Here is a 14,730-nt window from a genome sequence, read left to right on the forward strand (position 1 = left end):
GAGAATTGAGAAAGATAAAAATATTTTTTTAAAACTAACCATAGTATAATAAAATTTCTACAATAACTCTATTGGTTTTCTTATTCCTGTGATACTGATTTTCGCCATTCTTTCTTTCTTTTCATTCTGCAGGGGGGGGGGCGCGCCCCCCCATCTCAGGTGCTAGGGGAGGGCGCGCGCCCGGCCGCCCCCCCTAGTTGCGCCTCTGGTACACTAATACAGTATGTTCCCTGGACTATCCATTTCGATTTCGAATTTTTTAAAGCTGTTAAATAAACTTTATAAAATGAATTAGGTGAATAAAAACATCATTTGATTTATATTTATAACGGAAAATCATCGTTTGTAAAGTTAAAGGAATAGAGTCTATGTGAAATGATCATTGGTCAATTATGAAACCAACCTATTTCATAATTTGGTTTTCCTTTAATATTAATTTTAGATTTTCTATAAAATGATGTTCCAGGGCCCAAAAATTTATATAGCACAAATTTGTGAAGTACACCTGCAGTATGGAAACAGTACAACAAAATGGCCGTTTTACATTTTTTTCCAGTAAATTCCACTCTAATATATATTCTATTCTCTTTGTTTACACCGGACAACGCCAGGCACTTTTCTAACTCAATTAATTTCACCTACGTTGTCAGAATGTTTCAATTTGAAAACGGTAAAATTTAGACTTGATAAATGTTTCTCTGCTGGAAATTAAATCTTAAACTTGTATATCAAAACTTGAATATAAATATCATCGTACTTAAAGATTACTAACAATACAGACAGGTAACTAGATGTCGTCTTTCAAAATTTAGGGGTTTTTCGTTCACAATAATCCAGAGGCATGCCACACAGAGAGAACATCCTTCGGGGTTCTGCCTCAGAGTTATTGTGAAAGAAAAACCCCTAAATCTTGAAAAGACGACATCTAGTGTTCTATCTGTATTGTTATTAATCTATGTTCGTAATCAAAACATACTTTTCAATATTAAAGCCAAATTTGAAGTATAGCATTTTTTTTAATTATCCATGAAATCTGATTTGATTTGAAGCTCGTCCTAAAATTTAAACTTTTTCCGATTATATAGTTCTTGACCGATTATATAGTTCTTGGCCGATTTTTATTATTTGTGTTTCTGAATTTGATAATTAGATATGTCAGGAAAATTGTTAAGAATATTCTGTTTTGGTGATAAGCAAACATTTTTTCTAGAGTCAGTTTTAGATGATAAAATTTTAAAGATGAAACTTTATCTTTATCTGATAATAAACATACTTTTGTAAAAAAAACTATCATACAAGTTCTAAGATTGTTACTGAATTTAAGATTTCTTGAATTAACATTGCAAGAAAAGATATTATCATACAATTTTATTTTATGGCTTATTTCTGTAAAAGCAATTTGGGAAGCAGGTGGGGGTGTAGGGAAAACACTGATAATTAATTTTAGATTAAATTTCGGTTTTAAATTTAAGTTTTCCCGACACCCCTCTAAGAAAGTGAGACCAAAGGGAAAATATACTTTTGATTTTATCACATTCGGAAACAACAAAAAATTTAGGCAACGAAACAAATTTTAGGTAACAACATTTAGGTAAGGACACAATGTTTTGTAACAACATAAATATTAGGTTACAATTTCTTCATTATAGGAACAAATTGTTCATAATAAACGAATGGAATGAGTGTGAAAGCAGTTATTTTAAAAAGTTGGTCGCTGTAGTGGCTGTAATTAGATAAGGAATGCAGATTAAGTAGAGTTGAAATCCGAGTTTTAAAATGTAATCTATAGGCATTAGTTGAATAATGTGGGTTAAGTAGATTTTAAATCCGAGTTTATAACTGGTTTTAATTTGAAATTAAGTTTGAGTTTCTGGCGTTAAAACTAATTTTAGTTTATAGATCATGTTTGATTTTCTGACATAGAATGAGGGGTTAGTTTTAATTTAAGATTAAGCTTGAGTTTCTTGTGTAGGATCTGGAGGTAAAACTTGTTTTGATTTGATGATTCAGGTTGTAGGATCTGGAATTAAAACTAGTTTTAATTTGAAGATTTAGGTCAAGGTTCTGCTGTAAGATATGGAGTATGAAACTGGTTTTAATTTTTTTAGATTTAGGTTAAGTTTCTGTTGCAAGATATGGAGTCAAAACTGGTTCTAGTTTGTAGATTTAGGTTGAGTTTCTGGCGTAGGATCATCCAGCTTTTCCAGATGGAAACATTCACACTCCGTACACCAATCTATAGATTCATTGATTGAATACTTGATTTATTAATCGATTGATTGATATATATTTAGAGTTCTCTCCGTTTAAAGGTTGGTAGACAGGGCTGCAAATGAGTTTGATAAGGAGGGGGGGAGGGGTTAAAATTGGACATAAAATAGCATAATTTCCTCATTCATTTTGATACTTTTTACCCTACCTATGAATCATTCATTTTCCCAAATTGAGTAAATAAACCCCTGAAAAAAATGTCCGCTTCCTAGTCGCCATTTTGTTTTCTAGTCGCCATTTTGTTTTTCTAATTGTCATTTCGGTTTTTAAAGGGGAAGAACAATTATTTTTCGAGAAAACACATCTTTGGTTGTAGATGAAATTTCCATAAATAGAACGGCATGTCCGATTCACAATGGTACCCTTTAAATGTTTGACTTATCATGGAAGAATGGTAACCTTATTTTATTCGCATAAAAGCTTGTCAATGTTGAAACTTTGAATACAATCTGTATAGTACAGGGTGTCCCACGAAACATGACAATAGCAAGACGACTTGACAGTCGTCTTTGATATTTGAATTTATTTGTGACATTTTAGTCTTCTATCTACTTTAACATGTATGATTCTTGAAACAATTATTACATAATTCTCCTAGCCCTGACATTTCCAAAACGTGGTCTGCGTTTTTCGTGCTTTCAATATTACCGGAGATATAAAGAGTTTGGTTCAGATTTCAATTTTGTTAAATAAAAGCAAAATTGTCAAAATCTGAACTTAATTGTTCATATCTTGGGCAATATTAAAAGCACAAAAAATGCAGACCAAATTTTGAAAATGGCAATGATAAGGCAAAGTGTTGAGAATCAGACATGCCCAGAGGCGTATTCAGGGGGGGGGCTAAGCCCCCCCCTGGGACCATTGAAATCTATTGATTTCAGGGGGTTTTCAGCCCCCCCTGGAAAGATAAAAAAATTTAAGCCACCACTGGACAAAATTCCTGAATACGCCCCTGGACCTGACCCTCTCTAAAACCCTGGGTTACTTAAAATTACCTTCGAAATTTTGAGCTTTAGAGCTAAGTTCCATATTTCTGTAAGTTTCCGCTATCTTCTCTCTAGAAATTTGTTTTACACATTTAAAAGGACTGTTAGTGGAAAGATAACCCTTCGTACAAAGATGGCATTGCTCGATTGACAACGGTACCCTTGAAAACTTTGTCTCAAGTATGATTTAGATATCAAGGTATTTTGTCTCTTTAAACTGTTTATTTCATTTGCGGTTTCTTTTGCGAAAATGACTTGCGCATTTCTTGTTTATAAAAAGCAAAGGAGAAAATTGCAGAAAAGAACACTTTTTCTGAGTCAGAAAAACGACGGTATCTTCCAAATTTTTATCAGATTATGGTTTCAAGGGTACTGTTGTAAATCGAGCATTACCATTTTTGTTTGGAGGGTAACTTTAATTTAGGTAAAGCCAGCAGAAGAAACGTTTTTTTTTAATTCTTAAATAACCGAAAAAAACACAGGGGCGGATACAGGGGGGGCAGGGGGACATTCGCCCTCCCTGACAGATTCAGGTAGGGGCGTAGCCCCCCCCCCCGAATTTGGAATCTTTTGTTCCTATTTTCAGAATAGCTTCTCAATAGCATATGCTTAAGGGAAAGCAAAACAAGTGCAAAACAGGAAAAATATCTGTCTTAATTAACTATAATGTGTGAAAAGTTAAAAATCTAGTTTTTTAGTCTTTAGTCATTAATTTTGACTCTTTTTGAGTCTTTTAAGTCAAAAAAAAAATTTCGCATGCGGCGCGATTTTTTGTTCCTAATTATAAATTTTTTTGTTCCTAAAAAATCTTGCCCCCCCCTCACTTAAATTCTGTATCCGCCCCTGAGAAACATGTAACAAATACTATTATACAAACTAGTTGAATGTATACAAACAGGGTGAGAAAAATGTTGAACTTCTATCATTGAAAATATCGCAAATTCTTTCAGCTAGGGTCGCTTGTTGGAGGTTTTCTTTAATTTAATTGTGAAATGGATATTTTTAAGAAATCTGTGAAAAAAATTACAGAAACAGCAAAGGTAATAGTGATAATGAAATTCTCGATTCTACGGGTCTAATTTGGTTTTTATCGATAATTTCTTTTAAGAAATAGGTTCCTGCACAGCAAAATAATTGTAAAAAAACGTTTCCTCTGCTGACTGAAACAACAGGTGAAATATTACAAACGACTTTTCACTCTTATTTAAAAATTGTACAGCGTAAAAATGTCTCATTGGTATCAAATGAATATTATAGCTTTTTCTAAAATACTCCACTTTCAGCTCAAACAAGTTACATAGCCGGTCATTCCCTTTAAAGCAATATAAATACGTTCAGTAATGATTAGTTCTTCAAATATTTTTTATTTAGATAATTTTTAAAAATTGACCTAGTTGCATTGCTTGTACAGTATTCAGCTTTTCTCTCCTAAACAAGACAAAAATAAATTAAATTAGGCTTTCTAAAAACTTAACTATAATATGGAGTTCCAATAAAACTTAAAGGTCGTCTTTAATATTTGAAATTTTTAGCGGTATTCATGTCGTCAATCTAATTTTACAAGTATGATTCTTAAAAATCTTATGAACAATGAACATCAGTTTAAATAACATCACTTTACAGAATCTAGCTATGGAAGTTTCTCCAAATCTATATAATAAAACAAGAAATCGGATATTTATATATGTTGCGTATAGGCGGCCAAACGGCGGAAATTTTTTGTGGACACTCATGGGTGGCCGGGGGGTGTCATAGGCTAAAAATAATTCAAAATTTTTTTTTTCAAAATATTTTTTCCATTTTTTTTACGTGCAATCCTGGGCCCTTCAGCTAGTACCTAAAAAATATGAACTGTACGGAGTCCTAATTAATAAGTAATACAAATTTTTATGAAGATAAATATAGGAATTGAAAACTTTTTAAAAACGACGTAGCTTCCACATTATTGGTTAGATAAATGCTTTAGGGTACCGTTGTGAATCTGGCACATTCCCTTCTTTAAATATATGGTCACTTGAATAAACTAGGTCCTTTTAGGTCTTATTCTTTAAAGTTACACCCTGTATAACAAGTTTAACATCTACCTGCTTCATCTTTTCAACTTTTTTATTGGTTTGTCTCTGAAATACTCTCAGTTCTTTCTTTTTACTCTTGAAAAAAAAATTAAATTACTTCAAAAATTGGAATTTATGTTTTTGATTTTAGGGGGGATGGACAGACTTTTACTTTTTGCCAGTGCGCCATGGTATCTGCAACATTTTTGCTTCCTGGATCCGAATCAGCAAAAATATTTTATGGCTCCTTGGATCTGGATCCAAGGGGCAAAATTTCAACCTAGAACTGAAAAAATACGTTTTGTTCTCAAAATACAAAATAATTGTGTAAAAAAAGAATTTGATAATTCTTCTTTTCTTAAAAAAATCAGTAATCTTTAAGAAATGTTCATGACCTGGATCTGGATCCATTTAATAGGTCAATGTAACTTTTTAATATTATAGAAGGGTAACAAGGTCCATAGAGGAACACAAAAAAAAATTAGTTTAAGTAGGCAACTGTTTTACTCAAGTTGTGATTTGAAATAGTCTGCAATGAATATCAAACACAGCAATTTTGCAGTATGCACAGAACCATTTCACTTTCCAAGCTACTGGTAACAAATTTCCTTATAAAAACATTTAAAGTTGTCTTATTTCAAAGTTTTCCTGGAAACATTTAGTCTCCGACATGCTGATGTCGAAAGTCAAAAGTCCAGAATTATTTACCCATCATCTTCGCCATCGGAACTGTAGCCAGTTTAAATGTATTTGGGCAGATATTTTTTCACATTTGTACACACATGTTTTTGTTTGGTAAAATGGCTACCTACCCGAACACTGTGTACTCGGGCTGCACTCTCCATCTCCAGTGCCTTCATCATTTCCTAAAAATTCAGGATTACTGTTCAGATCTTTGTATGTCAGAAGAAATTCTATCCCTATGATCAACATATCTAATCTACCGAATACAGTTAGATCTTGCAAACACTGCTACTAATTGTCCACCAATCCAATTGTTGCATGAAGGGTATAAACTGATCTATTTCATAAATGTCCAATCTGTCCAGATCCAAACTATTGATATGAATAAATTCAATCATATACTTGTTCCTGATAGGGTAATCAGAGATAATACTCTTACACCTGATATTTGGACCCAACAATTATGTGCAGTTCAATAATTCCTTATCTGTCCTATTGGGTGGCAGTAAGAACCCCAACTAATCTCTTTTTGCAGTGTGCCATCTCTTACAAACTTAATAGTTGTCTAGAAAATGGCCTCTTGTAGCAGCAACCTTTTTAGCCTTGAAGTTGGCGTAAGCGTTTAAGATGTGACTGGTAGTGTCCAAATACACACTGGAAATGGAGGTTATGTAAGGCCTTTTATTCACATCCCTCTTGGTCTGGAAATAGTCCAGTAAATTCAGATCCCAAGACAGCGATTCAGGTACCCTGACTACACTGAACTAAATCCTCTGGGCTATTTTTTGCATGGTCTTGGGTCCAGAAGGATCTGAAGAGAACAAAACTGTCCCTCACCCCCTCAATTGTCGGGGTATTAGGAGACATGTAAGCACATCAGGTGATTTTGTTAATTATTGATATATGTATTTTATTCATGTCACACTTTGCTGGTCCCAAAGTTATTTACTTAAACTTTCTTTGTTTACAAAAGGAGTTTTATTTGTATAAACAATTATAAAAATCAATATAATACAAAATACAAAATTTGATACATAAAAAAGTAAATAAAATTTTCTTTTTCTTATTAAAATGCATGCTTTAGTCAGCACATTTTTAATCTTAAAAACTGTTAAAAAAAAATTCCGAACACCTTTTTTGTGTATTTAGCCTTGAGCAATAGTGTGCTTAGTTCATGAAGGAAAGCTGTTTCAGTTTAAAACTGTAAGGTAACAAAGAAACATATAAAAAAGTCAAAATGAAAATATCTCATGAAAATTACACTTTCGCAACAGAATCTTCAGTAAAAAATACAGCTGCTGGAAAAATTGTCAGATTAATGACATTCTCTTTATTCCAGTTAGCCCTAAACAAATTGGGAAATATGAGCTGACTGTCAAATCCTGGAGATATTTCTTCTGCTGCCTCTTGTGGTGTCTTCTGCCATCCATAAATGAGGCGTATATGGTCTATCAAGATTTTAAACATGGAATCCCAAGAGGAGCTGGTTTCACAGACATTTCAGACCTTGTGTTTGTGCAATTAGGATCCATAACAGCATTGCTTAATAACTGGGTTCTTAAAGTATGCGAAGCATATTTAGTTGAACAATGTGGATCAATCCCTTTGTTGTTGCTCCCATCAAGGAAAATTCAGCTAATTATGTTCGTTGTTTACAGTTTTGCAGTAATATTGTATTGTACACTGCATTTTACAGGCCTGAATTAATTCCTGATTCCTGTTAACTACTTTTTTGTCTCGTTAGAATTTATATCCAGCCTTTTTCAATGCTTATATGAATCTAAAGAAAGGATTGGGACCAATCTTGCTATTTCACTACTCAACATCTTTGCTTCTGATCATGTACCGAAGCTATGCTTTTGTAATTAAGTTCAAGTTATTGATAATAGCGGATATCATAAGAGGTGTATTTATTATTTGGAATATTACAACAATAAGCCAAGAATGCTTTGAAGAGCTTCAAAATGCCAACAATGTGTTGAGGTATAACATTTCTCCAATTCTTAGGATCTGGGGAAACTAATTTAAAAAATGGTGGAATGATTTTTAAAGATTTTGTGGAATATTTATCTTGAAAGATTTGGGGTAAAACAAAGAGAAATTGGACATTTTACTGCCCCCTTCCCCTCTTAACCTAGATTTGCGTAGGGGTAATGACTTTAAAAGAAAATATTTCTCCTTCGGCATATTTTTGCCTCACACATATGCATTAATAGGATTGCAATGGATAAATGCTTGGATCCTGTCATGAAAGCTGAACTCAAATGGAGATGGCTTGAGGGTGGAAAAGAATCAGAACCAACAGCTATGGGATTCTTTACTATCAGCAAGTCAAGCATGATTTCTGCCTTTAGTACTATGCTTGGATACCTTATTGTACTCATCCAATTCAACATGGCAGATGTTCCTGCGAATCCATGCAAGGCATGATCACATAAAGGACCAATATGATATAAAAATGATCTCTATGTTTCTGAATTAAAAATTTAATCACCAGTGACAGGCTATTAACAATGCTGGGTATACCTGCCTTAAAGCAGACCTTCTCAGCTGTGACAGAGGAAATGGATGACAGCTTAAATTTTATGATTACTTTACCCTATTTTAATACCTAAAACTATTCTTCAAAATAACTGATGATGGACTATTTTTTATCAAGTTAATGGAAAAATATTGGAAATCTATGAACAAATATTACAGTTCCAATTTTCTAGTTCAGTTTTAGTTTAAGTTTTAAAACTTTACATCACTATAAATGAATGTCTTTATCCATGTTGCTGTCAAAAAATATAGCAGATTCACAGATTGAACCACGGAGCAATTCAATATATCATATCAATATATCATATATCAATATATCATATATCAATATATCATATATCAATATATCATCCCTTCTAAATATTGAACAAAGTTAGTATGAAAAAATATACATATAATGACCGCTATATCTGATGCGACAAATGGGTGTACTGCAGACCGCCACACAGGGGGAAGAGATCAAAACAAACAATCAGGGGGTAAAACATAATACATGTGTTTTTGTGGGGGGAAGCAGGGTGTATGGAAATAGTAAAAACATACACTTTATAGGATGGGGGAGGGAAATAATAACAAACAAAGACAAAGTTCAGAGCAATTTCCAGGATATTTACTGTCACAATACAAGTTTAAGAAAATTACTGGCATTAAGATTGCTGTGGAAAATATCGCATATTCTAGCTGTCAATTGATCTCTGTAACTCTCTTATTTCTGCTCAATATAGAATTCCTGGTCTATACATATGTTAAAGTAAAGGATTAGAATTAGAATACCTTGTTGAGTGTAATATTGTTTGCTTTAAAGAGGGAGAGAACCCCCAGACGACATGAGCCTCTGCTATGCAGAAACAAGCCTTCAAGATTTGTTAGGCAGACCAAGCTGCCGCCATGCAGTAAGAGCCTTTCTATGCAGTTAGCAAGCCTCCGTTACATAGTAAACGAGCCTCCGCTACACAGAATACAGTTTCCTTGGTTTTCAAATGTAGTAAAGAATTTATGTACTTTTTTAAAATAGTGACATTAAAAGTTTATCAAAAATCAGTAGTATTAATCAATTATTATAAATAGTGACAAATTATGACTACAGTAAAGTGGTTTTGTTTCTGAAACTAAAAACATTTTTTACGCAAAAAGAAAAACATTTAAAGAAAAATTCTGAATGTAATTTTAGATGATATTTTATAATCTTTAATTTAAGCGATAACTTTTTTTGAAATTTTATTAGATTAAGATAATAAAAAATTTGACTTGACAAATAATCTGTGCCTAAAAAAAAGTTCCCAAAAAAGGTATTGCTTGAATCAAAGATTAACACAAAATAAACTAATCAATAAACTACATTTCTTGTGCCACTATTTTGAAAAAAATGAAAAAAATCAGTAAAAATCAAGAATTTTAAGGAAGACTCTTTTACAGCATTGTAGAGGCTCTTACTGCATGGCAGATGCTTAGTCTGCCTAGCAAATCTGGGAGGCTTGTGTCTGCAAGGTGGAGGCTCATAGCGTCAGGATGTTCCCTCCCTCGCTTTATACGCTATAACCTCGGTGAAGCTGCCCCTGAATTGGAATATTAATTAGATTGTCAATATTGCCTGCAAAGAATTATGCATGGAAACCCCCTCTTTCTCTGTATCGATAAAAATAGTGCAATCCCCTTGGACCCCAGAAGTATGAAATTTTGTACTAATTTCTCAAATAATCATGTTTGGAGTAGGACCGGGGGGACGGTGGCATGTTAAGATTTTTTTCCAACCAGTGATTATTCATTAATGGCTAGCTATAACCGTTCAAAATATACCAACTTTTTAGATATCCTTCAAATAGATTCTACAATAGATGGCAACGTAGAAATTGTACACTCTCAGTACAGCTGTATTCTTACGTCACAAGTGTCAACTTAGTTTTTGTGTCGGACAAAATTATTAATAATCTTATCTTACAATAACATAAATGTAATTTCATATGTTCTTTATTTTCTGTTTTTACACTTTTTATTTAGTCTTGGAAAACATGTCAATTAATGTGAGAAAATTTTGTTTTCTTTCTTATATTTGACACTTGTGACGTCATGTATAATTGGTTCATTTCTCTTTTGCCACCTATTGTACTTGATAGTCTATTTGGATATCCTTATGTTCTGAGCTAGGAATGTTTCGTTCCGAATATACGGTATTTTTTGTCCTTTTTAAATTTAACGTTTACTATTTTTTTACATAAAATAAAGCAAGAAAAATTTGAAAAGAATATTCAAAAAACATCAAAATATGAAAAAATGTTTTTATTCTCAGTAAGTTTAATACAATTCAAAGCAGAAAATTAACGAAAGTCAACGTTTTTTAAAGCACATTCGTTCGTTCCTGTTTCATGAACGCTTATTTCCGTTCGTAAACGATTTCAAAATTAACAGATTTTATTGTTCGTTAAAGAAATCCTCCATTAAATTCGAAAAACATGCAGTTCGATAACGTTCAAATAACGAAAACGGAACGCTGCATTCCTTTAGACTTCAAGGCTGCGACCCTAAAATCACAAGATTCATGTACGCTTTTTACGCAAATATTCTTGCTATTACGCATCCCAAGGCTAGCATTCTTAAACAAGTTTTTACTGCATCTTGAGCTTTCATGCTTTCTATTTATATACTTTTAAAAGTTTTACAGGGGTGTTTACTGTTCTTTAATTAAACTCTAATTTAATTTTTTTTAAATGTTTCTGATTTTAGAATTTATTTGTATTTTACCGCTATTATATATTCGTGAGTATTTTTTTGTCTACTTGTATATCTGTCTACTTGTCTAACTGTTTATTTGTCTACTTGTCTATTTTTCTTCAGGGGCGTATACAGGATTTAAGTGAGGGTGCAAGATTTTTAGGAACAAAAAAATTCATAATTAGGAACAAAAATTCGCGCCGCAGGCGAAAAATGTTTTGGCTTAAAAGATTCAAAATTAATGACTAAAGACTTAAAAATTAGATTTTTAACTTTTCACACATTATAGTTTATTAAGACAGATATTTTTCCTGTTTTGCACTAGGGTTTCTTTCCCATAAGCATGCTATTGAGAAGCTATTCTGAAAATAGGAACAAAAAATTCCAAATTCAGGGGGGGCTACGCCCCTCCCTGAATCTGTCAGGGGGTGGCAAAGGTCCCGCCGCCCCCCCCCTGTATCCGCCCCTGTTTGTCTTCTTGTCTATCTGTCTACTTGTCTATCCGTCTACTTGTCTATCTGTCTACTCGTCTATCCGTCTAATTTTGTCAATATGTCTATCTGTCTACTTGTCTATCTGTCTACTTGTCTATCTATCTACTTGTCTATCTGTCTTCTTGTCTACCTGTCTACTTGTCTATCTGTCTACTTGTCTATCTGTCTACTTGTCTATCTGTCTACTTGTCTCTCTGTCTACTTGTCTANGATTAAAATTGCGAGTTTCCTATGATTCAAATCAAAAAATATTTTTATCATTTTGACCTTTTGTCGTTTGACCCTTTGTCGTACTTTTGACCCTTTGTCGTTTGACCCTTTGTCGTTTGACCCTTTGTCGTTTGACCCTGTGTCGTTTGACCCTGGGTCGTTTGACCCTTTGTCGGTCAATAACATTATTAACTTAAATAATAACATTATTAACCTTAAAATTTTACTCATTTTGAAATGAAGTTAAAATTTAACTAAAAGACGATAGAATAGGATAGGATAGGATAGGCTAGGATAGGTTAGGATAGGTTAGGATAGGTTAGGATAGGATAGGATAGGATAGGATAGGATAGGATAGGATAGGATAGGATAGGATAGGGGATATGTTAATTGAATAGGTCAAAATAACTTGGTTAGAAAATCCCATAAAGGAATTTGCCCTGAACTCAAATTTGTAATCCCTATATCTTCGCAAACACTGATTGTACTGGTTGCAAAGATATAGGGATTAGAAAATCAGAGTTCGGTGCAAAGACTTAGTTACTGCACGGGTTAATGTTAAGAAGTAACATTTTTTTATGTTAAAGGGACCGTAAGCGAAACTATTAGTGACCTCCATGCAAAGATGGTAATCCAATCCACGAAGGTACCCTTTAAAGCTTTGAAGTATGAATTAGATATCAGTGTTTATAATTTGGAAAACTGATTTTTTCAATTGTGGTTTCTCTATATTTATACTAAAGCAAAACGATTAGGAATTATAAGAATTTATAGACCTAATTTTAAACCTTATTGATCACAATAATTTTCCAAGGGTACATCTGTGAATCGGACATTGCCTTCTTTGCATGGAGTGTCATTTGAAAATATGCTTACAGTCCCTTTAATACCTGAAATTCTAAATCCTTCTGTGTCAATTCTTTCTTCTTCATCTGATGATCCAGGGTTGCTAGTCTACAATTGGAATATTTTATTAAAGGATTATACTCACCTTCTTTAAACACCACTATACGTACATCTTAAATCCTACCCTGGCATTCAAAGATGTTCCCAGAGGTTGGGTCAAATCAGGGAGTAAGGAATAGAAGGGAGATATAACTGACGCGGTTCGCCCTACCATATGATTATACACGCTTTGCAGACGGTACTTCATTTGAATAAGAAATATTCAGAATAGGTTATTGTTTATACGAGGTAATTGTACATCAGACAAATATTTCTTATTCAAATGAAGTACCGTCTGCAAAGCATGTGTATAATATGGTAGGGCGAACCGCGTCAGTTGTATCTCCCTCCTATTCCTTACTCCCTGGGTCAAATTAATGAAAATTATCATTGCCCTTTTTTAAGAAAATTGGCGGAACTTTCTCTTCCCTAGAAAATATGGAGCAGGCCCCCACTCCACCCCTCCTGGAATAACGGTGCCGAAAACCTGTTAAAAACGATAATTCTTCAGTGTAGTAAGCGATTATATCAATACAATGAAGACGAGTTTCGATTTCAATTTTTATTTATATCAAGCCTGTAAACAGCATGGATACACACAAACATAGAAGTTAAGAGAAGCTGTCAATGAAAAAGCTTCTCATCGATTACTTCTAAACTTGTAATTAAAAAAGCTTGTTTACAATCAAAACTTAAATAAAAAGTCGTCTTCATTGTATTGATATAATCGCCCACCATTGTACCTGTTTTGCACTTCTTGAGATAGCGGCATGATTAATAAAGAAATATATAAATGGATTAAAAATGCTGAGGTTTTTTTATGAACTTTTAGAGATGAGCAGAACTTAATATGCCTGAAAACTGCTTTAAACTGACTTCCTAGACTTACAGGGGGGGGAGAGGGGGGGGGGGAAAGGAAAGTATTCAATAGTCATTCGCCAGGTCAACAATAGGTATAGGGGCAGAAGGGGGTTGTAGATGGGGGGGTGCAAGTTTTTTTTTCAAGGGTTGTAACCCAAATTTGATGGAGGTGGAATGTAAATTAGTTTCCTACAATTAATTATAAACCAAACCTTAAAAAGTGCAAGGGGGGGTTATTGCGTGCTACCCCCTTCCAACTTTCTTTCTCCCTACATCACGTACGTTTTTGAAACTTTTTTATTCTTTTGTTAAAGTAATTTTGAGGATTTTTTTTAATGCATTAGGATACATGATTCTGAACCAAAATGTGCAAGCTATACAGTATATACACGCAAATATCTTTCAACATTTTGCTAATTATTTTTAGTTTGAAAAGTATTAGAACAGCAAATGATGGACTTTTTTTTGTATAACTTTAAAAATAATTAAGATATATCGGGTCTAACGCATTTATTTATCTTTTTATCTTTTTATTTTTTGTTACACCTTAATACGCTCTTTAAGTGTTAGATACAATTTTTCTTCTTCAAACGATAAATATGTTATTATCATCATCACAAATATTTAATAGTTAAAATTTGAAACTCTTTTCTTTTTAAACTTCTAAATTGACACAAAATAGTTCGGATTAAGTTTCCTCCAAATATATTTGTTTAAGATTTTACTCTCCGAGAATAAATTCAAAATATGTTAGTTTGAATATTATCAATATAAAGGGTTCTACAGCCTATAGAAGAGTAGAAGATCGTGTTCTACAGTCTATAGAAGAGTAGAAGATCGTGTTCTACAGTCTATAGAAGAGTAGAAGATCTTGTTCTACATCCTATAGAAGAGTAGACGATCGTGTTCTACAGTCTATAGAAGAGTTGAAGATCGTTTTCTACAGTCTATAGAAGAGTAGAAGATCGTGTCCTA

General features: G+C 33.2%; 1 protein-coding gene across 3 annotated transcripts; it reads right to left on the reverse strand.

Annotated features, from left to right (window-relative positions):
* Positions 1–1,314: 1,314 nt before the first annotated feature.
* On the reverse strand, positions 1,315–13,760 carry LOC111713141 (uncharacterized). Of its 3 annotated transcripts, none has more exons than XM_023487946.1 (7): positions 13,638–13,760; positions 12,840–12,903; positions 6,124–6,177; positions 5,342–5,407; positions 4,648–4,685; positions 3,267–3,328; positions 1,315–2,020 (listed from the first exon to the last, which is right to left on the reverse strand). In XM_023487946.1, the coding sequence occupies exons 1-7, from the start codon at positions 13,664–13,666 to the stop codon at positions 2,007–2,009; spliced, it is 327 nt and encodes a 108-aa protein (XP_023343714.1). In that variant the 5' UTR covers positions 13,667–13,760; the 3' UTR covers positions 1,315–2,006. The 3 variants fall into 3 exon arrangements, with proteins under 3 accessions (XP_023343714.1, XP_023343712.1, XP_023343713.1); XM_023487944.1 differs by having other exon boundaries at positions 1,315–2,236; XM_023487945.1 differs by lacking the exon at positions 5,342–5,407 and having other exon boundaries at positions 1,315–2,236.
* Positions 13,761–14,730: the final 970 nt, after the last annotated feature.

This window comes from Eurytemora carolleeae, unplaced genomic scaffold, assembly GCF_000591075.1.
Source record: "Eurytemora carolleeae unplaced genomic scaffold, Eaff_2.0 scaffold1158, whole genome shotgun sequence".
Taxonomy (NCBI): Eukaryota; Metazoa; Arthropoda; class Copepoda; order Calanoida; family Temoridae; genus Eurytemora; species Eurytemora carolleeae.